The sequence below is a fragment of the Astatotilapia calliptera genome, chromosome 5 (assembly GCF_964374335.1).
Source record: "Astatotilapia calliptera chromosome 5, fAstCal68.1, whole genome shotgun sequence".
Classification (NCBI taxonomy): domain Eukaryota; kingdom Metazoa; phylum Chordata; class Actinopteri; order Cichliformes; family Cichlidae; genus Astatotilapia; species Astatotilapia calliptera.
In genome coordinates this window covers 3196532-3224507 of record NC_137426.1, presented here as the reverse complement: position 1 = coordinate 3224507, position 27976 = coordinate 3196532, and the positions used below count along the sequence as shown (strand labels likewise).

At 40.9% G+C, this 27976-nt stretch overlaps 2 protein-coding genes across 15 annotated transcripts in view; one reads left to right on the top strand and one right to left on the bottom strand.

Moving 5' to 3' along the window:
- Positions 1-8983, bottom strand: part of matn4 (matrilin 4) — a 29341-nt gene extending 20358 nt beyond the window's left edge. For all 4 annotated transcript variants that reach the window (XM_080301545.1, XM_080301547.1, XM_080301546.1 and 1 more), the window contains exon 1: positions 8700-8983. The gene's annotated coding sequence lies outside the window, so the exon portion shown is untranslated. The remainder of the gene's footprint in view (positions 1-8699) is intronic.
- Positions 149-27976, top strand: rbpjl (recombination signal binding protein for immunoglobulin kappa J region-like). Of its 11 annotated transcripts, none has more exons than XM_080301552.1 (13): positions 149-177; positions 3868-3961; positions 8605-8752; positions 13756-13890; positions 16512-16582; positions 16692-16807; positions 18985-19162; positions 20473-20610; positions 21648-21760; positions 23947-24087; positions 24230-24385; positions 24534-24637; positions 25901-27976. In XM_080301552.1, the coding sequence occupies exons 2-13, from the start codon at positions 3925-3927 to the stop codon at positions 26199-26201; spliced, it is 1638 nt and encodes a 545-aa protein (XP_080157678.1). In that variant the 5' UTR covers positions 149-177; positions 3868-3924; the 3' UTR covers positions 26202-27976. The 11 variants fall into 11 exon arrangements, with proteins under 11 accessions (XP_080157678.1, XP_026022446.2, XP_026022447.2 ...); XM_026166661.2 differs by lacking the exon at positions 149-177 and adding an exon at positions 2056-2206; XM_026166662.2 differs by lacking the exon at positions 149-177 and adding an exon at positions 2060-2206 and having other exon boundaries at positions 3865-3961; positions 21651-21760.

The following is a 27976-nucleotide window of genomic DNA, read 5'->3' as shown; positions in this document are numbered from 1 at the left end:
CAGACACACACACGTATCACAGCTCTGCCTCAGCCCGGGTCACAGAGCAGCATATGTTCTATAATTATCCACAAAGAGAATCTTTCAGCTCAGAGCCAATATTTTCTCGTTAAACATTTCATTGACGGGTTGGTGGTGACGGCTGCCGCTCGCTGTGGCTGCGAGGCTGCTAACAGTGTGAGTCTTACTTCGAGCTCCTGTTTCCTTCCATTAGCACAGTAAACAAACTTAGATGGTCTGCTCGCCAACCACTCTTGGAAATATATTCACTACAGTATCTTAACTGTCCACTGTGATATCAGTTTTATGAACAGCACATTATATTGTGCAACTGCAGCATGACAGTATAATGTATTTGAATGGGCTTCCTAATTTTAAAGAAAATGTGCTTTAAATACAAAATCACATTTAGAAAGGCAGCTAGATGCTTGTGAGGAGCAGTTTGATGCCACATACTGGAGAGTAAATCAACCGTGCAGTTTACTCAGCTACTTGTAACAAGGCAGTCAGAGAGCAGAGATATTGTTGATGTTGGCGTGAAGGTGACTTTACCACGAGAGATGAAACACAAACTGTTTCTTTAAAGTTCTTTTCGAGCTCAGGCAGCAAAAATGAACCTCTGGATTTATCCACGTGTCATTTTTAAAGCTGATATTTAAGAGGGTAAAAGGTCAAACTCATAAATGTCATAATACGACCGTCAGCTGTGTTTAAGGACAGTCCATCTCCAAATCATCTGCACTATTTAAGTTTGGGTTTCTCTGGTTTGGAGATTTCAGCGGAGAGGATGTTTGCGTTGTCTTGAATCTGATGGAACCAAATGGCATTCATGGTTAAGACTCCATCAACACATTTAAAAGACACTTTCAAAAAAGCAGGATCCCATTACAACCCTTGTTACATGTTTTTCATGTAACTATTTTCTTTCTGCGGTCTACATCCATCAGTGAAAAGACTCAAACAGCTAAAACTAAAGCTCAGCTGCATCGATCCTGTTACATACAAACACATTCAATTTCATACTTCCTGTTTAGTTTATGAAAAAGTAACATTATTGTTGCTTTCAGTGAGTTTTGTAAATTGATCAGTAAATCCATAATGAGTCATATCATCATCAGATGAAAGCTGTGGAATATAATTTCTAATTGTCTGTGATTGTAGTGATGTAACCTCCACTACACCAGTAAACACTAAAGTAAAAGTACTTACATAATTTTTACTATTACTGTCTAAAGAATCAGTTTTATGTCAGAGGCTCCATTTCCACATTTTTGCAGATTTCTTAGCTTCCCATCAGCTCGTCTGAATGGACACGTTTGTGCTGTTACCGAACAAAGTCAGAGCACAGACGATCACAGACACACTTAGACAACAGCACATTATCAGGCCTGGGTTTCCTGTTAGTGCTGCTCCCTCTGGGAGAAGAACATGTTGATGCATTTTCCTGCTTTCCCTGCACTCTTCCCTGATGTCAACTCACACTGAAGGCAGTGGACAGAAGGAACTCTCACCGGGCATGGGCATTGCTTCAGCACCTGCAAAGCACATTTACAGGACGTTTAAGCTGCATTAGGCCTGATGGTGATCAGAATTATCACGTTACTGAAGGAAAGATTTGTAACAAATTGATTATTGGCTAAACTGATTATTTTCTGAATTAATCCATTTTTTGATTATATGACTAATCTTTTAACTGAGAAGCAGTTTCTTTTTGGCTGTTGTTTATCTGCCTTAATTAAAACTCATCTCCAGTTTTTTTAACCCAAATAAAGTGACTTGTGGCCATGTCCGTGCGCACACAGAGCCAAGAAAGAATGAGCAGGATCCCAGCACATTTCAGTCAAAACATTGAATATGTTTCAGCTTGTTTTGGATCCATTCTTCTCCATCTGTCCCTCGCTGCTCAAAAGAGGTTGACAAATGTGACTCCAAACTGTTTATCTGGCATCTCACATCACCAACCAACACAAAGCCCTTTCACAGGATTTTTACAAAGCTGGCAGTTTCAGCATTGGTCAGAGCTGGCAGTAAATCACAGGAGCTGTAGCATGTGTTTTTGGTCCGGTGACTGCTGACAGATGGAAAGCACAGGCATCTTGTTGACTCCTGTTGTTTGTTTTTGTCAGGCTTTAATGTTCTTTGCAGATGTTATTGCTGATTGTGAAACACAGAGACACTGCACGAAACGTCAGGCTCACACATGAAGGTATTTACATGTAAACATGAATTTCTACAACTCTGAGGGTACAAACCCAAAACACAGATTTGCTTGTTCATCCTGTTATAATCAAGGTAGGTCAACAAATTGGAAATAAGTTGGAATTTTTATTTAAAGATCAATAGCACTAAAATCTGTGTGAGAATATGAAGTCAGTACATGGTAAGCTTTGCATGAAAGACTCGCTCTCTAAAGGCTGACGTTTCACGGTGGGGGTAGGATTATGTCAGGGAGCTGCTCTGAGCTCCTTTTTATTTGCAGTGGTGATGGACGGCCTGACAGATGAGGTCAGGTAGGATGCTCTGTGGATGATGATGTTTGCAGATGACACGGTGATTTGTAGTGAGAGTAGGGAGCAGGTGGGGGAGAGCCTGGAGAGGTGGAGGTATGTGCTGGAGAGAGGAGAATCATAAAGCTAAAGGCTTGAAAAATGAAAAGTTTTCTGGATTTCTTCTGTTCTCAGTTTCCTTAGAAATCTGCTGCTAAATGCTCACTCATTAGCAGAGGGTGTTTTCCTCGTGTTATGAAGGTAACACAGTATCTTGTACTGCCAGCAGGACTGATTTACAGATTGTAAATAACAGCCCTTCTCAATGACTAACTTGCATGTTCCTCAAATAAACTGAAGCAATGTTACCTTGAAAATTGCTCATTATTGTGCCTTTGTTTCTAAAAAGAGCTTCTGAGGGGGTTTACCTTTTTTATGGGACTGTTTTTAATGTTTGGTGTTTTTTTATGACTAAAAACCTTCTTCCCCACATGTTAAAGTATAAAAAAAGAGCGAAGAATGAAACTATTTGCATTTTTGGCTAACTGAATGAATTAATGAAAACCTGATGTTAGATAAATGTAGAAAAAAAATCAGCCCGCAAGTACCTGCAGTGTTTGCTGAAGAGGAAGGTGTGTATGAGAAATCTGCAGTTTGGTAACAGGTGATTATCTCCTTATCCACACACACACACACACACACACACACACACACACACACAGCATGGCCTGATAACAGGTCCAGGATGAAGTGCAAACATGAACACGCGCAGATACACCAGAGCCCCTCTTACTGTAGCGTGACTGTAAGGTGTAGTAGAAGCTCTGCTCTGGTCTGACTGATCATTGGACTGATTGCTGGACATTTTAACTACGCTGCAGTCGTGATGGGCAGAAACTGATGTATAGAACAGATTTTTTTCTAACTTTAGGCCAGAATACAAACAACAACAGGAGCATCTAAACCAGAAAGCTGCAGGACAACAGTTTGACTTCAGGTCAGCTAACAGTAAGACCATAACGTGATGTTATTACGTGCTGTTTTTTAGCCGATGCTGAAGTTCTCATGGTTTGTTTTTCACCCTGTAAGTTCTTCAAAGCCACGTATGTTGTCGCCCGTCAGCATTTCTGAGGCTTTTACACAGATAGTGAACCCAGCAGCAGAAAAACATCTGATTTCAGTGGACCATCAAACTGCAACACAAAGCCAACCTAATGTTTAGTCGACAGCTGCCTGAAAAGAATTACACAGCTCTTGGACTCAGTACTGGACAGTGAAGTCATTGTTCTATTCCCCCTTAAGACTATCTGCTAGGTGTGCATTTGTTGGTCTATGTCACTTACATTTCTCTGTTAAACCTGAACTTTTTCTAAAAAAGCAGAGTGACCATGGACCCGAGGAACACCCCATCCTAAATTCAGCAGAGGCCACGCCCATCATGGATGAACTGGATGTCGGGGAAGATGGCAGGAAAGGTTAGTAGTATTATTTTGTAATCCTATAAATAAATAAAACTAACTTATTGGAAAGCACTTTTGTGGTGGTGCTATGGTGGCTGCAGCTCCCTCTGCTGGCCAAACCTGAATACAGCGTGAATACTTCTGTAGTTCTGTTGAGTGTGAAATATTAGGAATATGTAACAAACAAAATGCAGTTGTGTTCTACGTATCGTGACATTAGCTACTGTAACTGAACAGTGATAGAATAAAGAGGGTACGTACCTCGACCTGAGCTGAACATGTCCTCCACACCGAGTGTGACTCGAGCATAGACTGTATATGAAAGATGAAGCCACCGTCACTTCACCCATTGTTTTTTGAGTTCCACTTTGAAGCCTTAATGTTTGCATGTTGGTTGTAGTCCTGTTTAATGTTGGGAGCCCGACATTCTCACTGTTATTTAAACAAGAAGGTCAAGTACTAACCTACTAGGTAAAGCCAGCAAGGCTAGTTAGCAAGCTGCATGAATAAAATGCACAACAATCAGAATAACAGCTCTTAACTCATTCACTGCCAGCCATTGGCAGTGAATGAGTTAAACCCATTGACTCATTCACTGCCATTGACGGCTATAGACGTCAATGGCAGTGAATGAGTTAATTAACCTTAACATCTGGAAACTAGGGTTCAGTTTGATAAGTGAAGTTTCGAAAGACCAGTCAATGGTGACATGAACTGAGTGGAGCTGTTATAAACGAATGCCTGACATGTGAAAACATCTTATTTACCATCGTCCACGTCAGCCTCTGATAATGATGCCACACCGCCCCCCTGGGGTCATGACCCTGAGGTTAAAATGGTGACAGATGACAGATAATCTTACCTTTCAGACATCCGTTTAGAAAGTTTCTGAGTCTCAGTTTATCAGAAGTCTAACGAAAGACTAAATTTACAGGTTTGAAGTGTTAGCGCTCACAGTGAAAGTGAATCGGTTCTTGTTAATGTGACTATTAAGGGAAGCTGTGTGTCTCCTTTCATTCTCTGTTTCTTTTTGCTTGTTACTAAACTGTACTAACTCTAAAACTCAAGCTCCATCAAACCTCTATGAACGAGTAGCAGTTCAACAGTAACCCTGCTTGTTGAAAAATGCCACAAGTACCTGACACGTCAAGCTCAACTGCCAGAAAACACTTTCAAAGAAAGAAAATTGAGCTGCCCTGATAGATCCCTGTATCTGATAGTTATTCCTCTGAAGAATAATTTGCACTGATTTGAATTTTACTTTCAGTTTATGAGCAGACATTATTAAAATGTCATTTTTACCTTATCTGTCAATTGAGAACAATGAATCTTCTGGAGGCACAAATATTTCTTATTTAAACAGCTGGATTTGGGGTCAAACATCATGATGGTGAAATACTGGCTCCAGATCTGATTGGGTCACTTGTAAGATTGTTTCCCGACTTGTCACAAATACACACCTCAGATTATAAAGCACTGTGCAACAATCTCGAGTCACCTCGATTTCATTAACATTGGAAGTAGGTGCAGCGATTTATGAAGAGATGTTCTGATATAATCTGGCACACTTCCTTCAGATTGGCTTCAGCCGCCTTTCCACTGATAACATTTCTGCTGAAGCTTGAATAGCAGATGGATCAAATAAAGATCCAGATGCTTTTCTCAGGTTCTCTGTTGGGTCTTTGCTGGATTCTCTTCCTGTTTCTTAAGGACATGACTTCAGACACTGTTCATCTGAAGCAGACAGGTTTTTGTTTTAGGCATACACTGTACACTATGATGAGATATATCAAATTGCTGGCTAATATTTCTTTGGTAATCACCTTGTTAATACAAAAACACATTTTTATGTTTTCTTTTATAAATAAAAAATAGATAAAAACATTTAGAGATAAGTGGCTTAACAAACAAAAACATTGTTTTGCTGCAGATAACTTGAAAAAAACAAGATAATCTCCTTTGGAAACAAAAAATAAAGAAATGAGGGAAGCCTCAAGGCTGTGGCCTGTGCACAGATATGGAATTAGGCATGCATCATTCAGTACGATAAAACTTAAATGTCCACAGTTGTGTTAATAAACTGTGGTTATCATTGTTCTGTGGGCTAAACTGCTTCCTTTCACAACAGTAATGCTACACATCAAAAAACAGCCTCGTCTCTCTATCGGCGTTGTGTAAAGCTGCCAAAGACATCTGGTATATAACACACACCAGCAGCTTGGAAAAAACTGCAATATTTTATAGAACGGGAACAAAAACAAACTTGATAAATCTGAGGAGGCGAATCAGTAAACAAATAAAGGGTGTAAAAAACATTCCTGCTACACAGACTTTCATTAAAGGTCTGCTTTTTAGACAGATCAATGGATGGCAGTGTTTTCTACTGACTTTATGTTCTGTCAGTGTGAATATGACTGAACATATGCAATGTTAAGAGGAAGCACTGAGATTAAAACAGCAGGTGAAAGAGCAAGATGTGGAAAAACAGAAAGGACAGAAGTTTGACTGACAGGCTGGACTCACACTGAGAGGAAAACACATCAGCTCTGAGCTTCAGAGATTAGAAAGCTGGACAGAGATGGAGGTCATATGTTTGTGTAACATAAAGAGAGCCAGAGTGAGCGTGAGGGGAAAGAAAGGATGTAGAAAAGCTGGAGATCAGAGAGAGCAGTTTGGATGTATACAGGGAGACGGGCGGAGAGGCTGCGGTTGTTCTGTAGGCGGTTTGGGGTTTGAGTGGCAGCTGGAGACCATATTGAGATGAACACACAGTACTTCTTGTTGTTAGATTTAGATTAGAACCAGATGTAAGTCTGCTACTGCGAGCAGTTTCACTACCTGCCTGTCTTTGAATTACACCCCGACTTCCTCCACCGCCTTTTATTATCATCTGCCCGCGAACATAAACGGACCTGAGCCCGGTTATATGAAGACCTGACTGCGGCTCAGGTGGGTAGATTATCATCAGCAGGATTATTAGGAGTACAGAGCCTGTCAGGGTATGTGTCCTCTAAATGCATCGCATGCAGGGAATAATACCGTTATACAAAAGGACTGAAAGTCTGAATGTGGCTGTGCAGAACAGCTTCTCAGTCCCAGCTCTCCTTTTATTTAAAACACAAACAAACTTAGGAGTAGGTCTAGGTTGAGTCTGTGTCGTAAACCTTTGGACAAACAAAAACTCACCAATGTTTGGTTTTATGCATTTAGTGCAAAAGAGAAATTCATTTTTTCATCTCGTCAGCATGTGAGACAACAAATAAAGTCATCGACAGCTGTTTAACTAACAACGTTTTACCACTCTTTCACAAACATATCTGGATATATTTGTAGTTCATTGCATTTCTGTTTTGATTCACTTGAGTAGTTCTCAAAAATGCAAAAGGCAAAAGAAAAAATAAAGAAAAACTGCAGCTATTCATGTAATTATTGGCTGAATGAGTTCCAGACTGAGCACTGCATTATTATTCATAATGACACACACTTTTTTCCCCTAGAAAAAGGAGGTGTGGACCCCTTGTACCCAGTAATTTGTACCCATGGCTGCACTGATAGCCCAGGAGCCCCTCTTTAGTCACGCCTGCACTGCTGACCCGTGTAAAGTTTCCCAGAGACACGGCATCGCTGATCATGCGCCTGTATCATGACTCTGTCACCTCCAGTCTGTCCACCTGCCTGTATGGCTGTATGATTAAGCTTCTCTCTGACTGACTGTGTTGACTTAACCACGTGAGCCCTGACCCGTCTGTGTGCTCGAGCAGACTCTCCCTGAATGGTGGCTTTGACTGCCTGAAGCATCACCTCCAGGCAACCAGTGTGAACCCAAAGCCTCTTTCCCTCTGTCTTACACTCACATCTATTTTCAAATGTGATGCTTTTAGTGACCTTTAATTATCTTTCCACTTCATTTCACTGACTCATCATTTGTTTCACTTCAATGTAAACACTTACTGCAGCTAAAACCGTACAAAAATCATAATAAAATCAGTGAGAACTTGTCTTTATTAGTGCATTATTATCATGATCAATACTGATAATAATGTCCAAACTGGACCTTATCCAACATCCAACTTTCAGAGGCTTTTCCAAGCTCCTTAAATTTTGAAAGCCTCCTTGGAAACTCTCAGTCACAAACTGCTTGTGTTGGCATTTGACTAACAATTATTTTCATTAACAATTTATCCACAGATCATTTCAGTGAATAATAACTTAACTGTTTTCTCTGAATGCCACAGAATAACTCAGTTTTGAGTTTTATTTTCCTCCCAGAAGCTGAGCCCATTTTTTTAGTTTAAAATTTAAAGATTTTTACTTTAATCAAGAAAAACAGCGAATTGTTGCATTTTAAAGTCCAGTCTGTTTGACTGGATTACTTGAAAACTGGTTAAAATTATTAATCAGATATTAAATTAAGACAATTCAGTTAAAACTTTCATGCACACATATCACATGTGACCATATTACACGATGAACTCGATGATTTCTGCTTTGGGCATACCTTTGCTCCTGCAAAGCACCGCATTGTCCTGCACACATCTCCTATTTCACTCGGTTAAATGAAGTTTAAATGATGCGACACTGTGGTCTGACTCATCGTGTTAATCTCTGCTTTAAACAGTATCACTGTGAAATCAATCTAACACTTCGTTTCCTCTCAGAAACACTGCTGCACCGACCTGGCTTCCCCGAGGCAGACACCGCTCTGTTATACCCCCCTCCCCTGTCCCCGGACCCAATCAGCCCGCTGACTCACCTGGGGACGCTGCCGTCCGGACACGATGCAGCACGGACGGGTGGATGGGACAGGTAAGACGGAGAACCAGCCGGGTGCTCAGACCTCTGCGACAAAAGTCCCGAAACACACGCACGCAGGGTGTCCCGGGTCGGGAAAGGTGAGGTCACGGTTTGCTGGAGTTTATCCCAAAGTCTCGGAGAGGAGGTGAGGAATGAGCGCGTGGACGTGAAAAAGTTTCAGGTCAGCTTCGTGTTTCTGCCGCGCTGACCTTCGCTCGGTTTTACTCACTGTTGGAATGAAGTGGTGCAGTGATGGTGAGGAGGTATAAAAGTGCCAAGAAGTATTTGGGGAGGTAGAGACCCCGCCCCCCGGCCTTTGAAATCCGAACAATGTTGAGCGCGCGGAGAAGTTTGGAGAGGTGAGACCTGCTACGGCGCACGAGCGCACAAATGTTTCTGCTTCCTAAAGTTCATCAAGTGTTTTACAGATAATTTGTGACTGATCAGTGACTCTCTAATGTTCAGCTTTCTCACTCTAATGTCATTACTAAAGTAATGTGATTACATTAACAGTTTTGAGGCCAAAGAAAACGAGTCCCATGTGGCAGGAACTGTTCATGTCAGACGAACCAAAACAGTTTGAATTATGATATTTATGTTAAAATCCTGCACATGATAGGATATTTGTTTTTATGAATAAGTCATGTGACCTGAACATATAATCTGATTGGGTGTTACTGTCTTTCTGGCATTTAGCTCTGAAAACTTAAATGTATTTTGAAAAAGACTGGAGCATAGACTGTATATAAAAGATGGATGTATCCAACTTGGCATGGCAGCTTAGTTACTGAGGTCCAGTTTTAAAGCTGTGCATTTAAGCTGTTGCTTTCTTGGTTTTGTGAACCCAGATGTGCTGAGGTCTTTCCTGAAGCATGCTTCATTCTCATTTTTTATTTGGGAGTTGCAGGAAGCATTTCTACATAAACCCTTATACAGCTGGACTTTACTTTGCAAACAGAATGGTCGCCCCCTGCTGGTCATCAGAAAGAAAGCTGCTTTATAGGGTATTTCCACGTCACTGTCACGCTTCAGACTTAAAAGCTACAGCCATCTTTTATATACTGTCTATGGCTTGGAGCTCCACTTCTGTTTTGGTTGAAGCAACATCTTATCCCATAATCATATGCTAAACCAGTCAGCCCACAAATCACACACTGGTGTACAAACTACAGCAACCAACAATTCCCAGTAGTTCAGAAAGGCCCCAGTCACACAGGCGACCATCTGGCAGCCACTGGTCATAAGGGGAAAATGAGTATTATCCCAAACAGTTGCAGGTGGTTACTGAAGGTTTCTGGCAAGCCCCATGCAGACCTAGAGATCGATCAGAGACCAACCTGGTAATCACCAGTTGCTAGGAAACCATGCATTCTGCAACCAGTTGGTATGCGGTTGTAGGAGGTTGCTGGCAGTTTCTAGAATAAAACTGGTCACAAAGAGGTTTCACATGATGTACCAAAAACCTCCCGGTGGTTTGCATGGAAGACCCCAACTTGTCTGCAAACACTGTTTGCCTTCAAAGTAAACATGTCAGTAAGGTTCAGCTTGTATTTTAAAGGTAAATGTTTTCTATTTTCAGTTTGCGTCCCACTTTTTTAGGTTTTACTGCAGCCCACAGTGTAAATATTGAGTTTTTGCAGACAAGTCGACACTTCCATGCAAACTACAACTGACCTGGGCAATCTGCTCGAACCCAGCAATCACATAGAGGGTTTAGGTGCAGTCCTTTCTATGTGACCAGTTTCACCAAACAATAGCTGCAAGCTCGAAACTCCAGCAGCCACTCACAACCAGTCGAGAAATACACTTTATTCTTAATCAACCTCCTGCTCCTCACCAGCTTGGATCTAAATTCTCTGAAGGTTGTAAAACTTCTAATTTAAAAAACTTTTCTTCCACTTGTGGATTTTAGGGCCCAGACACCTGTTGAGTTCATCATACTAACAAACCCAGTAATTGTAGTGATTTTAAACTTTCAAATACTTGTGTGCTAGAACAACATCTGGAGCAGAAGATGTAGATGCAAGTGTATTTCTGTCCACCCCTCCCCCCGTCCTTCTTCAGTTCATTCTGTGTTCCTGGTGTGAAATACCAGGAGCCCTGCGCTCCTGACGCCTGCCCTTTGACCTGTGAAAATGTGAAGGTCTAATTTAAACTACAAACTGGTGAAGACACACACAGCCATTCAAGTCTGAACCCTGACCCGTGGAGAGAGGCATTAGTAGGATCTGATGTTCAGTACAGCTGGCCAAGCAGGCGCTCGCCCTTATGGAGACCAGCTGGTCTGAATACATGTGTCATCATCAGGGTCGAGATTGTAGAAGGACTTGTATCCTTGGTGACTTTTCTAAGTGCACAAATAATATATTTGCTAAATGCTTTCTGTGCTCAGTAACAGTTTAAGGGCTTCAAAAATAATATAAACCATAAGAAAGAGAAGTGATACTTTTTTTTTTCCATTTTTTGTGATTTTAGAGTTATTGTAATAGAACTGAGTTAAAGTTTGTTGTTTGCCATAATAGGATTGGAAATATTTCTTAAGAGTTGTTAAAACATGAATTTCTTTCTACTTAAAGCTTGAAGTCATGTTTCTGTACTGAAGAGTCAAAAGTCTGCATGTGAAGCTCAAACATCCACTGTGGCATCTCTGTTTGGGACTTTAGTCACTCTCAGTTTCTCTACTTTTTTAATATCTTAATATCCAGATAATAGTTGTGAATGGAAAGTATTTGCTGTTACCTTAAATTTGTGTGAGAACTTGGTGGCTGCCACAGGAAACCGCAGCAGGTTGATTTTTAACCACTTACATAATTCAGCTGTCTTTTGAGTCCTTCCTTATTCCCTTGCCTTCCTCCTCTCCTCTCCTCCTCTCCTCCTCTCGTGTCGATAGTCTTCATTAGGAGTAGCATTCCAGACTCCAGGCCCCGGGGTCGTAACTCTGTGTCTGGCTCCTCATTACATCGCTACAGCGGGGAGAAAACACAGCTAATGTGACAGGCACTATTGTTAGCAGAGCAACACGGGGTCAGTCAGCTTGTTCTTTCAGCCTTTTGCCTGCTGTTCAGCTCAGCATTTAAAATCTAATCACACAGAAGGAGGCCGCGTTAACAGAAGTAATGAACACTTTACAAAGTAAAAAGGTTGTAAATAACCTGCTCAAACTCAGGATTAAATGAATAGAAAAAGATAAGATAAGATACCTTTATTAGTCCCACAAGGGGAAATTGTGGGACTAATAAAAGCATTAAAATCTAAGTGTAAAGCCTTTATTTGATTAAAGCACTGCTTTGTTGTCTTGTAATTACAAAAGATCCAGCAAGTGGAAACATAATATCAAATACTAAATGTCCATTCAGAAAACCCAAGTCTGTATTTGTGCTTCAGGAATCTTTTGTCCACTTAGTCTAGTTTTGTTCTGGCAGTGGCTCACCCGCTGTTCACTTACCTGCTGTTCACTTACCTGCTGTTCACTTACCTGCTGTTCACTTACCCGCTGTTCACTTACCTGCTGTTCACTTACCTGCTGTTCACTTACCTGCTGTCAAAACATGAAATATCTAAAATTTAATGACCGGAAATAAGACTTTGAGGGTTTTTTCTTTAAATTAAATGTCAATCAGAGGAGAAAATGAACAATACATGAAACAAATAATGTGATTAAACAATAGCTTTTAAGTTCTGCCTCTATTTGAATAATGTTTCTCTTTATTTGCAAGAAAAACCAAACATGCATACACATCCATATATCTCCGTTGGCGTATGTTCATATTAAACATGGCCCAAGTTTTGAATAGTGAGGTCAGGGTATGTACAAGGAGTCCACCCTGTTCTAAAAGTTTTATCCTTTTGACTGTTTTAACTGTGAACATGTAAATCTACTAAAAAATGAAAAATATGGATCCAGACATGAGCAAAGATGCTCTGTGGAACAAAATGAAACAAGAAAAAACCAGAGGCCAGAAGAAGAAATGAAATAAGCATGAATGCAGAAGTCAAGTGATCAACAAAGAAAAGCAGCCATAGACCTAAACTGTAAATCTAAACTGCATATAAAGTAGCATGAATTGAATAATAAACTGCATGTATATGCATCAGCATATGTGTATTAACATGCTATTTTTGTACGAGTAAGTTAACTAGTTCTGATCAGACAGGATTATTTTGCTTTCATTTGGTCCAGAGTCTGTATCTGAAACTTAAATTTGTGAAAATGTGACATTACTGCGTCTCCTGTCTTTTCTCTCTGTGCTGGTAGAAACAGGCGAATGTTTTCCAGCTATAAAAAGAACTGTTCCATGTTTTAATGAGTCTCTAACAACACTGTTATCCCATCTTTGGCTTGCCTGTATTTATATCTGCTGCTGTTGAGTCTCTTCTAAAGATGGATGGAGTGTCTGCTGATGATAATTGTGTGCTTAGTCTGAGCTACTTTGTGGGAACATGAAAAAAAGTGTAATTCAAACTATAGTGGGATTCGTTTCTTGATAACATGGTGGTAAAACTCTAGTCTGCTTCATTCATGTGTCACTCAGCTTTGTTTTTTTAAGGAAACGAGCAGGTTTTCACCACTTTAACCACGTCCATGTGTTCGTTTATGATGGCAGTGAGCTGTCTGCCTGAAACGGAGTCTCGTTGCACACATTTACTTTCTGTGAAAAACACCAAACTGGGCTGAGATGCTGCAGACATCACACAGTTTAGAAACGGGCCTGATTTAAAGTCAGACGATGATGGTGATGGAGGATGTTTTGGAGCACTGGTCATTCCTGTATTATGAATATTTGTGACCCCTGATTTTTCCTAAAGTGCTACAGTGATGTTCACACTTGTAGATAAACTAACAACTGCTGAGTTATTTTATGTCATAAAATTTGCACAAACATTTGCACCTCCATCAACACTTTTATGCATAGTTTTTCTGTTGAGCACCATCAGAATCTTGGCTTTTCCTCACAAACACACTATGTGTTGTTTTTTGCGTTTCTTTGTGACAAACATCCTTGTCGTCCAATCAGGAGACTGAACTCAGGGTTTCAAGGCTGTCAGTTACTGGGAACATCAGCAGATCTAGGACGAGAAGCCCACGCAGACCAGAGTGTCACCATCCTGCACGCCAAGGTCGCTCAGAAGTCCTACGGCAATGAGAAAAGGTGTGGTGATGATTTTATAGAAATAAAATAGATTACACAAATAATCCAAAAACAGTTGATTCTGTTCATCTGGACGTAACGTTTTCAGTGGGAGAAACGTTTCGTCACTCATCCAGGTGACTTCTTCAGTCTCAGCTGACTGCAGGTTTCCCCAACTTTATAAACAGTTTATTTTAGTGATGGGATTTCCGGCTCTTTTTAGAGATCCGGCTCTTTCGGTTCGGCTCACTAAAAAGAGCCGGCTCTTTCGGCTCCGAACCGGCTCTTCAGGTTGTTTTGTTGCTTTAATTAATTTATTATTAACAATAATATAAAATTATGCACAAAAGGAATTACTAACATAAAAACAAGTGGTTTTATTTATATATGTTTATATATAAATATATGCGGTGGCCCCTAGAGACAAAACACGTACAAACTCCAAAACACATTTCTAGCATGAACTGAACTTCCAAAGCAGAGCTACTAGATCACTTAAATTACACAATTGAAAGCATGTGTGTATTGTTTGTGTATTTATACACAGGCACTCATATATATATTCAAATAATTTAAAAAAAAGTTCATTTACCTGTTATTACCACACACCAAATCCGGTCGTTGGTACTTGCTGGCTTGTGTAGCCACAAGATAACAAAGGCTCAACACTGCGCCCAGCATCCTGGAGCACTTCTGTTGTCTTTTGTACGTGTTTTGAGTTTTTATGTGCTTCTGAGTTTTTAAATGCTTCTGAGTTTTTATGTGCTTTGGAGTTTGTACGTGTTTTTACGTGTTTTGGAGTTTGTACGTGTTTTTACGTGTTTTGGAGTTTGTACGTGTTTTTACGTGTTTTGGAGTTTGTACATGCTTCAGAGTTAGTACGTGATTTGAAGTTTGTATGTGCTTTGTCTCTAGGGGCCACCGTAAATATACTTTTATTTATTCACTCCACATAAAATGTAATAAATAAATCATATAATACAAAAATCAACTATTCACATTTCAAGTTTTAACTATTTAAATTTTCAGCTTTTTCCTTTCACAAATTTAAAGTGAAAAGAACACAAAACACTGCAAACCACAACACAATTAAATATAAATTATAATATGAAAACTAAAAGAACATGCATATTCTCTGTCATATGGACCTGCATGAATAAACTTTCTCAATCCTTTATCATCTGCAACCGAAAATAGTTGTGGATGATTACTATACCTTTCTAATGTTGTTGTCCCTGCCTCTCTTTCTCTCTCTCTGGCTCTGTTCCTGTGCTACTGAGTGTAACTACCGCCCCTCCCCCCTCTGCCCAGCGTAAAGCACAAGGCTCGCGTGCAGAGTGAAGCGGGAAAAAAGTGCGAGAGAGAGGCTGAGAGAAAGAAAGAAAAAAAAACCCCCACGTGACGGCTCGCGTCGTTCACGTCAAAGAGCCGGCTCTAAGAGCCATTTCGTTCGCGAACGACCCATCACTAGTTTATTTGCACAATGACTGAAACCAGGCGCATGAATAAACAATGGGCTGTGAGGTCAGTTTATGATCATTAAGCTGCGTGCATTAATCTCATTGATCAATGATGATGATGATTGAGCATGCATCAAGACATTACACAAATAAACTTGCAGCATTAACACATTTTATTAAACCCAACACAGAAATCTTTTTCTAACAAACAGATTCGTCTGACTGATCTGAGGGACAGGCTCAGATTTCCAAGTTTATTTGGCAGTTACTTTAATATCTACACAGATCCACAAAGTGTCATAAAACAGTGATAAAATGATTTCCTCGAGAACAACAGATGATTTCTTTTGGACCCAAACCCCAAAGAAATCCTGTTTGCTTACACATGAAGTCACAGAAAGCAGGAAATGAATAAGAAATCTGCAACATATTTGACATTTGGTGGAAACTTAATAACAAACCACCTCTAGCTACAGCTAGCAACTGGCACACAAAACTAAAATTAAAGATGAGATTAAAGACTTGAAGTAGAGGAAGGTGAATATACTTTTGAGTTTTTGAGAAACTGCAAAGTTTATTTGCAGTTTTTTATGTGCAGCCAGTTTCATGAGAGCCAGGCTGTGTGTTAAGGATAATTTGCATGATCAAAACTCCTTTGTTATTTGATTTTCTAATGTCATATTCTGTCCTGCAATATTCTTTTGAAGATTATTATTCATGATGTAATTTGTTCTTCTGCGTGTCCTGTAACTGCCCTGAGCTGTCATATTCATGCAGCTGAATAAGGCTGATGTGAACTTGCTGCACGTTCACCTTCTTTAACCATTATTATGCACGACAGTTAGAGTTGTGAACAAACAAGTTTCTTCTAATTAAACTTGCTTTATGTTGAGCAGGACATGCATTTGAATAAATCAAAGAAAGCTTTATTTGTCTGACCAGTCATGTGATTTACATTTCACAGTATTTCCCATTAGTGAGACTGAGTTTGTTGCCCGTGATGTTTAAGGCAGAGAAACGTTTTGTAATACCTGTAATACACACGAGACTCACCTGATTTTAATAGATGAATGAACAGAAGAAGAAAATCTTAATGTAGAGATTAGTGAAATCATGAGCACGTGAACTGGTTTAGTTGGATAAAATCTGCTGTTTCAGTGACTGTTTCTGCATCACCTCCAGGTTCTTCTGCCCTCCTCCTTGTGTTTACATCACTGGCCATGGATGGAAAGTCACGCAGGACCATTTAAAAGGTACATAAAGATGATTATAGTCAGCTTTACATTAAAATTTGAGTGAATTTTATGTCTTACATTCTTCCACTCACTGCTGTTTTTCCTTCTCATTGTCTTTTCCATCCAGCGGCCGGTTATGGCGACTCTGTGTATCGAGTGTGTGGTTACATGTGCCTGGACAGCTCCAGCCAGTCACAGGCAGACGCATTCAAACTGGTGTTCGATGAACAGCCAAACTCCAGGGTGAGAGCTCTCTGGTGGCCGTGAGCAAACCTCTGTTTATGTCGACAGTCGTTCCCGGTCAGAAAATTCCTTTTGTGACACAGACACTAATTTTCGGAGACTTACGCTCCCCCTTGTCCCGTTAGTTATCCTCTCAATTCATCTCCAGGTGTTCACTGATGGGGGCTGAGGTGGCACCAGCGAGCCATCTGCATCCATCCACGTCTTTGTCCCGAACAGTTTTCTGAAGATTTGCAGAATGTATTAATTTATTATTTTCAGACATAACTGATCAGAGATGCTATAATGATGCTGATGATTAAACTGAAATATTAATACAAAGTCAGTGATACCCATATGCAAAAGTTTAATTAATTATGCAAAGTTACAGACTAATTAGACCAAAATTGTTGCCGTTACCATTCCAGTCTTACATGTCTCAAATGATCATCATTGTGAAATCTAACTAAAATTTTGATTTTGGGAAGTGACGTTTGGTAACGTGACGGCTCTAAAACGTGATAATAGAGTGTAAAAAAATCAGAATATACCTGACAGCTCCACACATCAAGTTAATGTAAAATCCTTTTTTAATAGAAGTACACTGAGTGTCTTTGGTTGCCCCTCAGTGGAATAAGAGTGTTGGAGTGAAAGCATCACAGAGCAACACTGTGATCATCTGTAACGCTCAGAAAGCCAAACGACATTCTGAGTTTCTTTAAGTTTGGATCGAGCTGAATATCAGCACTAAAACTGCGACTCAAGAGTTGTCAGTTCATCTTGTAATCGGAAGGTTGCCGGTTCAAGCCCCGGCTCCGACAGTCTCGGTCGTTGTGTCCTTGGGCAAGACACTTCACCCGTTGCCTACTGGTGGTCAGAGGGCCCGGTGGCGCCAGTGTCCGGCAGCCTCGCCTCTGTCAGTGCGCCCCAGGGTGGCTGTGGCTACAATGTAGCTGCCATCACCAGTGTGTGAATGTGTGTGTGAATGGGTGGGTGACTGGATGTCCTTAGGGACGAGTAAAGCGCTATACAAATACAGGCCATTTACTTTTTAAATGAAATCTGCTTCCTGCATTCTGCACTTCTAGTTCTCATTTCTATAATCCACACACAGGAATATGTGACGTTTAGCCCCAAATATCCAGAGTGCCTCACCAAACAGGTGAAGTGCACAAAAAACTGCCAGACATGATTAGTGACCAGCACAAGCAGAAATCAGAAACACAACACTTCAAGTTTTCATCTGCCACAAGATACAGAGTGGAGGTCAGGATCAAACACATAACACAGGGAGCTGTTGTTGTTGTCTGATGTGTTTCAGAAATTCTTTCTTTTTATTTCATCTTTTTCGTGTTTTCAGCGGCTGTTTGGTTCGTTTTAGGCACCAAAACGACTCTGTACAGTTTTAGGAAGGAAAATGGTCACGAACTGATTTAAAATGGGTCCTTTCACAACCATAAGCACACATCTGAAGTTTCTTTGTCACCACGTTGGTTTGGCTGAAAAGAAGCAGCAGTGATGAATCCTCGGCTTTGTTGAGAGTTCTGCGGTTTTACACACAGTTATTAACGTCGCTGTCATAAACATCGTTTGTTACACTCGTTAAACAACCGACCAGTGTTTTCACAGCGAGCTGTACACGTCGTATACTTTTGTTTTGATTTGTGGTTTTTTTTGTAACTACCTCATATTAAAGGCAAAGTCTACAATTTTTTTACGACATATGATACATGACATGTATATTACACTGTGACAAGAGTAAAAACAGTCCTTAGAATAAGTTTCATTCAGGCGGTTGTCTGAAAGTGAGCAGATAAGTGAATGATGATGTATGAACTGTTGTGTTTGAGCTCTGCGTGTGTTTACTCGGCCACGAGCATTAAACCTTTTATTTCAGGCCATTGTTGACTCAACAAACAGTCGCGTCTGACAGAAAAACTGCAAACACGCTGCCCGTGCGCCGGCCTTTCGCTTATTTACTGACTGATGGAGAAACAGACGTGCTTTGTCTTTATTACTGTACGACCTATCAGCCGAGCTTCAAATGCTGAGAAAAGCAGAAAAAAAATAACCAGAAAAAGTTTATTTCAATTAAAGTTATTTATGAAAAACAACATTCCTGAAGAGTTTCCTCCTCTGCGTCTGATTATGTGAAGTGTAATAAGTCTCACACTCATGCTGTCTGTGTGTCTCGTCAGCAGATGTTCGCTTGCGCCAAGTCGCTGTTCATCTCTGATCAGGACAAGAGGAAGCATTTCTGCTTGCTGCTGCGCCTCTTCTTGAACAACAGACAGGAAGTGGGTTCTTTCCAGAGCCGGATGATCAAAGTCATCTCCAAACCCTCCCAGAAGAGACAGTCCATGAAGAACGCTGATCGTGGGTTTATTCCACTTTTAATCCAACAAATCAGGGATTTCCATTTATTTTTAAACTGAGGATAAGTGGCAGAAATGAACATTTGAAAAGGTCTCACATCACCTGAGATGGATATTTGTGTTTGTTTTGCTTTTGAGGTCTGTTGTCATTTCTTTAGCAATTAGACATTAGTATGATTTTTACTATTTTGGTCTCCTTGGTGACAAATACAGTAAAAAAAGAAAAAAAAATGAGCAAAAACAACAAAAAGCAAAGAGCCTAAATAAACTGAAAATGAATCAAAGGAAACCGAAATTGAGTAAAATTATGGAAAAGGATTTCATTCAGAAACAAAAGGGGGGAAATGTGTTGATTTAACTGTCTCTGTGTTTTGGCCTGTTTGATGACGTTTGCATCATGTGAATCGTTGCAGACATTAAGATGGAAACTATGAAGAAGCCTTTAAGTTTGATGGTTAATGTTAGGGTCGGAGTCATGGAAGGTCCTCACATAGATTCAGGATTCCCTGCATTCATCCTCAGTCCTGGGAGCGCTGGGATGACACTGTGTGGTGTGCACGGATTGACTTGAGTTGAGTTTAAACACAGATTCTCAGTAAATTATTATCGCTGTTGTTTTATTATCCTGAGATGAGATCAGAGAAGGACAAACAGAATGACTACGTTTAACGCAGATGGTCTCAGTGGTCTCTGGTTTCGTGTGACTTAGTTCAGCCTGTGCTGATACACTGGAGTTAACCTGAAAACCAGAACATGCAGAGACGCAGGGAGAACATGCAACCTCCTCACTGAAGGACCAAATCAGGAATCCTCTTGCTGTGATGCCACAGTGCTGAGCTGCTGTGAAGCCTGAGCACACGTGTGATGGAAACACACATGTGTGCATGTTTGTGCCTCACAGGTTCCCAGTGGGCTCACTTTATGTGGACCTGCACTAAATGCTCATCACTTGTCCTTCATCACACACACTGAGACAATTGTCTATCATTTTACCAGCTGTCATTTTACAAAAGGGTCACAGGAAACACGATGCTCAGAGATTTATTTATGCTAAATATATTTACTCACCAGGATATTTAAAAAAATAAAATAAAATGTTTGATTAAAATCAGTTTCCATCACATGACTGTCACCAAGCCACCAGAGCTTGTTTGTGTTTATTTATTATTTTCAAAATGGTTAAATTTCAGACTGTCCCACACAAACATCCTTTAAATCCCACTAACTGTGTGTGTGTGTGTGTGTGTGTGTGTGTGTGTGTGTGTGTGTGTGTGTGTGTGTGTGTGTGTGTGTGTGTGTGTGTGTCTGCAGTGTGTATCTCATCCTGCTCCAGGGTGGCTTTGTTTAACCGTTTACGCTCTCAGACCGTCAGCACTCGTTACCTCTCGGTGGACAGAGGAGCTTTCATAGCGAGCGCCAGACACTGGACGGCCTTCACCATCACCATGGGTAAGTGTGTGTGTGTGTCCGTGTCAGCATGTGTCACCGCTTGTGTGCAAACAGTACAGTAGATTCAAAGCTTTGTATTCACACACAAACACATGCTTTGGATACAGGGAAGGTCATAATGTTTTCAGTTTATGATTTAACAGTTTGACTTTAACTGAAAAACATAGATGTAGAACACAGACATCCCATAAAACTGCCGTTTACCCTCAAACTGTAATATGAAGGATGTTAGCACAGTTATACTGCCTGAGCTTCTTGTTTGTAGTCACACTCAGTAAAATGAGTGCATTGAATGAACAATGTGGAGAATAATTATGTTGAGCAACACAGAATAGCTTAGAGCTCTTACTGGGTTGTATTGCCCATTTCTCTTCTATAAATCGATGCACATAAGGTAGAAATTGTTGTATACAAATTAAATAGGCAGGGAATGTGTCTGCTGGTGTCCCCAAACAGAACCTACACCCGTGGTCCTCATGGTGTCTTTTGGATGCTTTATTCTTCCAGCATCCTCACCTAAACCAAACAGAGAAGTAGGAACACAGCATGTGGAAGGATTCGTGCGGTGTCCTGTGTGTGAGAAATCAAATGGCACCTATGAAAACAGGCTCTGATTTGTCTGTGATGGTGTCAAACTTGTATCCTCCAGTCAGCAGACGTGTCTTCTCGCCCTGCAGCCATCCTGCATAAATACAGTCACTGTGCAAGCGGTTTTCCTCAGTAAAGTCTAGAAGAGTCCATTTAAAGATCTGTGAGGTTATTTATTTAACACAGTGCCCTGTGTGCACGGACCTCCCACCACCAAAACCCAAACCTCAGTCATTCATCCATCAGCACTTGGTCCTCTCTTCGATCACGCACACCGACGGTCTGTTTGCCCTCTGTTAGCAGAAAAGTCATGCAAGGAAAAAATGTAATAAAGCTGAAAATGTGCAGAAATTAACCGTCAGTGTGTGTGTGTGTGTGTGTGTGTGTGTGTGTGTGTGTGTGTGTGTGTGTGTGTGTGTGTGTGTGTGTGTGTGTGTGCGTGCATGTAGTAGATGACCAGTGTGCTGAGCAAGGAGGCTTTGTGCTGAGCGAAGGCTTCATCTGTTACGGCTGTGTGGTCCAGCTAGTGTGCACCGAGTCTGGAGCAGCTCTGCCACCCATGGTAACACACACACACACACACACACACACACACACACACACACACAGAGCGTATGTGAATAGTGCATACCTTGTATTGTCCACCATATGTCCACTGGTATTCCAGTGAATTTTATCTGCACTCAGCCAAAGCTTTAAAAACCTCTGCTGTAGTCAGTGCCGTTAAACAGCTGCAGAGGACGACACAGTGAGATGATGGAAACAAACCTCATAATAAAAATCTTGTAATGAACATGATAGAAATACCAGATACCTTTTAATGCCTTTTTTCTAACCATGCCACATTTCTACAAAAATAATCAAATGATTTTTATTTATTTTTTTCTGTGAAAAGAAAATTGTGTCAGACTGGATCTCAGGTGTGCGTCTGTAAAACATTAGGAAATTTCTAGGAATAGCCCCTCCCACAGCCACAGGTGTCATTAGTTCCAAATTTGGGGCAGTAAATAGTTTTTTCTGGTGGAAACATGGAGTGTTTTCCAGATTAGCCACAGTTTATGTTCCTAAATCTAGTTTCTAGTTTGGCTGATATACATGAAACAATCGACCACTGAGATTAAACAACCCTGTAAATTCAGAAGTCTCGGATGAAATTCTCTGAGCTCATCTCAGGATATTAAAACAATAACCACGAGATTTGGGAAAATCCTGCTAGTTTACTAAGAATCTTTAAATCCCAAAGTAGACACACTGCTGAAGTGTTTGTTAGCGAGACACCAGATTCCTGGAAGTAAGTTGGATTAATCAATGTTGACGTTTCAATATCTTATCAACAAAAGAAGCTCTTTATAACCATCTATAGCTGGAAATTAGTGGGGAAATGGGTGCGCTCTGCACTAATTATTTGACCATAAAATCAGTTAAGGTATAATCGCTGCTCAATACTGAATGACTTCCAGATGTGTGTCTGTGCAGGTGTTACATAAGCTGCTAATCCCACAGATATCCTTACAGTTTGAGCCGTTCTTAGACAAACGTCTGCACTGCAGTCCGTCACATTTCACTGAGCACACCCTTTCTCTGTACTTCCTAAACTGCTGTCATAACACCCTGAGCTGCTGGCCTGCTGGTAATTGGTGAGGGTATACCCGCACACTACACCTCTATATGTTTTTGTAGTTGAGGCCTATTGCAGCCGGTTTGTTTAAAGACAGAGAAAGCTGGCGTTGGACTGTGGCGGTCGTGGTCGGCGTTCAGCGACCGGAGAGGTGAAGACAAAACGCTCAGCAGCACGAGAACAAAGTGTTTCAGATTGTGTGTGTGGTGCAGTTTAGGGTACATTTAAGTGTCTTAATACTGAGGTTTGGACTCGGCGCCAGAAAACACCACAGTTAATTCAGTGTCCAACCTCCACAGATACACCTGGATGATGTTTGTACATCTTTTAAAACCCGAATCGCTCAGTTTCTGCTGGTTGTGTTATCTCAGACAGCTGCTCACTGTTTATTTTACTCTCCTGATCTCTGACTACATCTGTGAGATGATATATTTGGATGGTTTTTAGAAGCCCGTGGTATTTCTTCTTCAACAGATCTAAAAAAAAACTGTTATTGTAGATGTATTAGACAGATTTATGTTTTTATTACCCTCAGCAATAATACCTGGGAATAATATACAGTTATATAAGACCACAGTAGGATGTGTAAATATGTTAAAATCCTTGTAAAGTGATGATTAAGCCCTTTTATATCTAGAAACTGTCCATAAGCACAATCAGAAGCACTGCCTCGAGCTGTGATCCTCCCACAGCTGCAGTGTCCTGACAGCAAATTCAAATTCTCCACCTGCAAAATCCAAACAAAAGCATCATTTAAACTTAATTTTTTCTATATTTAAAAACTCTCCTTTCCTTTGTTTTTTCTTCTATCAGCACACTGAGTTTCAGTGTATTTAGCATTTGTAATAAACCAAAGTTTTTAACCTATTTGTAAATTCAGTGACTTATAATTAAATGATTTCAATGCATTTTTATTTACACACATAAACAGGCGAACTGGCTCCAACTAAAACAAATGTGAACTGCATTTCACATTAGCCTCAAAGAGCTGCTAGAACAGATAAACAGTGACCCTCCAAATCATGCCTGATAGCACCTTTTTTTTTTCTTCTAACAGTTAAGTTGTTATTATTGGGGAAATATTTTAATTATTCATAAATCGATTCTAAGCTAAAGTTCTTCATCTTCAGGTGATCCGAAAGGTCAACAAGCAGCACGCCATCTTAGACGTGGACGAGCCCGTTTCTCAGCTCCACAAGTGCGCCTTTCAGTTCAGAGACAACCCTCACGCCTATCTGTGTCTAACCAACGACGCCATCATAGAGTACCAGGTTCTCTTCTCTTTCCCAGCCTTTGTTTTTGATTCGTCCTCCACCTGCCTGTGTTTATTTCTTCCAGTTGACACCTTCACATTTGTCCTGTTGACATGTTTCTTCCTTTTAACCATCTCCTCCATCTTTTTCTTCCCTTCAGGCCCCGTTCAGCGTCAGAGATCCCAGCAAAGTGGTGCTGAATGACGGGTCCTGCTGGACCATCATCGGGGTGGAAGTCGTAGAGTTCACCTTCAATCAGGGTCTAGCTTGTATCACGACACCAGTTAGCCCATTTCCTGTTGTCACTGGGTTAGAGGTGAAGTGCCAAGACAAACCATCACATTGTGTGGTTCTCATGTGTTTTATAATATTTTTATAAAAACCTAAATGTGCTGTTAGCTAGAAATGGTGCAAACCACTCAGTCAAAACAAGGAGATCCAGAGTTCCTTTTTTCTTCCTGCAGGTGAACGGTGGAGGGCACGTCGCCATGCTGGAAATTCACGGAGAAAACTTCACTCCTCATCTCAAAGTCTGGTTCGGCAACGGCGAAGCAGAGACCATGTACAAGTGAGCGAGCAATCACGAGTCGTTTTCAGCTTTGAATCATGGAAAGCTGCTTCAGCAGGATCGAAATATAAAGCTGGAAAATAGTGTCACAGGCGCCTTTTACCTAAAAACTTAACCTGTTAAATTTATATGGCCCCTGCAGGGGGCGGAGCTTCTCACAGCTAGAGGGACTTTTCGCAGTTTGTTGAGGATTTTCTAAAACATTTGTTTTTGTTGAAAATAGAAAAATTCACCATATTATTTTCAAGGATAAAATTCAGGACTCTGGGAAAACATGATGGGCATTTTTTTTCAGCAACTTTAACTGGAAGCATTTTTGAAAGTTATGACATCAATGTAAAAAAGTCTCCTCTTTACCCGTATTCATCCACCCTGATAGTCCGAGCCAAGCCTGGACCAGAGCGATGTATAAAGAGGTTTATGTTATAACCAAACATCAGTAGGAGGAACTCAGCTTGGCTCACAGGGAACAATCCTCCCTCTAACTCTTATGTGGGCGTCTGTAATTTACAGACGGGCATCACAGAAACTTGACATCCAGCCGTGCTCTCAGAGAATCTCATGTGACCAAACCGAAGTAAAACAGGCCTCTGAAGTCAGGATCCACCTCAGATCCCACACCTGAAGTGCTGAGGCATCGTAAGTCAGGGTCACAGTGAGAGCGGCTCACCGCGAGGCTCTGCAGCAGCGTGTGTGAAGAACAGCCGTCCACAATGTGCTGTTTGTGCAAGAAGCTGCAGCCAATTAGGAACATGATCCCTCCCTGCCAGGCCAACCAGAGGCGCAATATAGGTTCAAATAAAATATTTTATAAAAGGGCATTCACAGTGTCTGCTGTCTGCTCAGACCTCGTACCAGCCACACGTTTATGTTTAGTTTATACTCATTAACTTAAACAGCTTCATTCAAATTCTCAGAAAGGAGAAACTGAAGAAGTATTAGGTATAGAAAAATGTCACATTTGCATTTTTTCTTTCTTTTCTTTTTCTGTCACATTTTTATACCTTTTACTGTATTTATTTTTCTTTTTGCATCTTTCTACAACACAGTTCATACAGATGAGTTACATTTTAAGTTTAATGTCTTTAAAAACTCTTTAAAGGTCTTCACTTTATCTGTTTTATATTTGATCAGATCATTTGGTGCTTCCAGTGACGTCCTGCTCCTTACATCTTTACAGCAGTCAGCAACTTTCGAAGTTTGTCTTCTCATTTATTTTCCAGACCACAGCTCTGACTTTCATGTCCTTGTTTTTCCTCTCAGGTCTCCCAAATCTCTGCTCTGCGTCGTTCCCGATGTTTCGGTTTTCAGCGACGGCTGGCGCTGTCTGCGGCGCGTCATCACCGTCCCTCTGTCTCTCGTCCGACTGGATGGACTGATTTACCGCACCTCCTACAGTTTCACCTACACGCCTGAGCTCCAGCCGCCCCCGTCGGCCCGAATGACAGCCGGAGGAGGGAAGAGAGAAGGAGGGATGGGTGGAGGACAAGACGATGACATCCTGTTGGAGACCATCCATCAGGAGTTCACCAGAGCCAATTTTCACCTCTTCATGCAGAGTTAGTTCGTTTGTTCACAGGAATCACAGAAATCAAAGTGTACAAATAGCTGAACTGGAGACAGGTGTGACATCATAATTACCTTCCTTCCATCTGCTCTGCACATTAAAATTAAAGCGTTTTCTTCAAGCTCAGTAACAAAGCAAAATCATATGTTTGCATTGGTACGAGTGCACACGAATGAAAACAGGTTCCTCGGTCATGTGACTGAAACTAACGCGACACTTTTCATATCTGTGATTTCTAATCGAGGCTTCAGCACAAAGTTCTTTGACAGAAATTTTATATTTTAAAAGCCTTAAATAGCTTTAGACAAGTGTTAACAGGAAACAGGAGATGAAATGGAAAAAAAAGAATGGCTGACGCCCCCTGATGTCACTGATGTCTCTCTGTTGAAGCTTCCACATAAGCAGTTCGACCTCAGCCTCATTTTGGAGCCAGATGTGATCACATCTGTTAATCTGCTTACCTGCTAATTAGTGACAGACTAATAAAAAAGAGACGTTTCAACACCAAACCTGAAGCACAGACTTGGATGTACAGCTGTGTTGATCTCAGTGGATCAGCAGTATGATGAAAACACGCTGGCAGGAAGAAGTCTTGACATTAATAAAAATAAATCACTAGATCCTTGCATATGTGAGTTTAAGGAAAATTAGTTTTTTTATACATTTCTTAGGTAATAAAGGCAACCATCCGAAATAAGAACAGATAAAACCTGAGCTTTCATCACATATTTTCATGTGATCATTTAATGATAATGGATTGGATTTATATATCGCTTTTCAAGGCACCCAAAGCGCTTTACAATGCCACTATTCATTCACTCTCACATTCACACACTGGTGGAGGCAGCTACGGTTGTAGCCACAGCTGCCCTGGGGCAGACTGACAGAAGCGAGGCTGCCATATCGCGCCATCGGCCCCTCTGGCCAACACCAGTAGGCGGTAGGGTAAAGTGTCTTGCCCAAGGACACAACGACCAGGACAGAGAGCCCAGGGATCGAACCGGCAACCTTCCGGTTACAGATACGCTTCCCAACCCCCAGCCCCAAAGAAAAAAAGAAGATCAGCTGCAGCTGCCCACACATCTGAGACAGAGACTGTAGGATGACTTTGTGGTTGGTTGGATTAAAGCTCCTGTGGAACAAAACAGCTGCGTTCTAAAATCAGGTGCTAGTGAAGCTTGACTAACCTTTGACCTCACTGACGGCAGGCCGATAAAGAGACTTTCACCACAGAGTCTACGAAGGACACTGAACATTAAACATCACTTTATCCTTGTTCCTTAAAATCGAATCTCTAAATTCAGTGTTCCTGGTTTTGAAGTACAAATGAGTGCTCAGTGTGAGCAAACACACTGTGAGTTATCACTGAGTTTTGCAGCCACCAGAGAAACACTGTTTGTCCTGTATGATGTGTTCAGGGTCTCTGTGGCAGTAAAACCTTCAATATGATTCAAAAACGAAAAGAAGTGACAGTGAAAGGGAGGATGTGTTTATCTCATGGATGGATGTGAGTTGAGAGCAAAGTAAAACGATGTGCTTCCCATTTTGCCCACTGAGGGAAAGTTTTTGAACCCAATATTCTGTGACAAACAGTCTGGGTGTCAGTCTCTCACTGGTTGTGTGTGAATGTTAATGTTAATATATTAAACCCACGGGAAGAATTACAGTTCAAGTTATCAAAGTGTCAGCAGAGGCGCTGCTCCGGTGAGTGATGGACAAAAGAAATATCTGAGTGTAGAAAAGACAAAACAATAAAACCTGTTGTCAAACTA

Coding starts and splice junctions, on each gene's coding strand:
- rbpjl (XM_026166659.2), top strand. Junction 16,583..16,691: donor CACGCAGGACCATTTAAAAG/GTACATAAAGAT, acceptor TTTTCCATCCAG/CGGCCGGTTATGGCGACTCT. Junction 24,386..24,533: donor CTGTTGTCACTGGGTTAGAG/GTGAAGTGCCAA, acceptor TTCTTCCTGCAG/GTGAACGGTGGAGGGCACGT.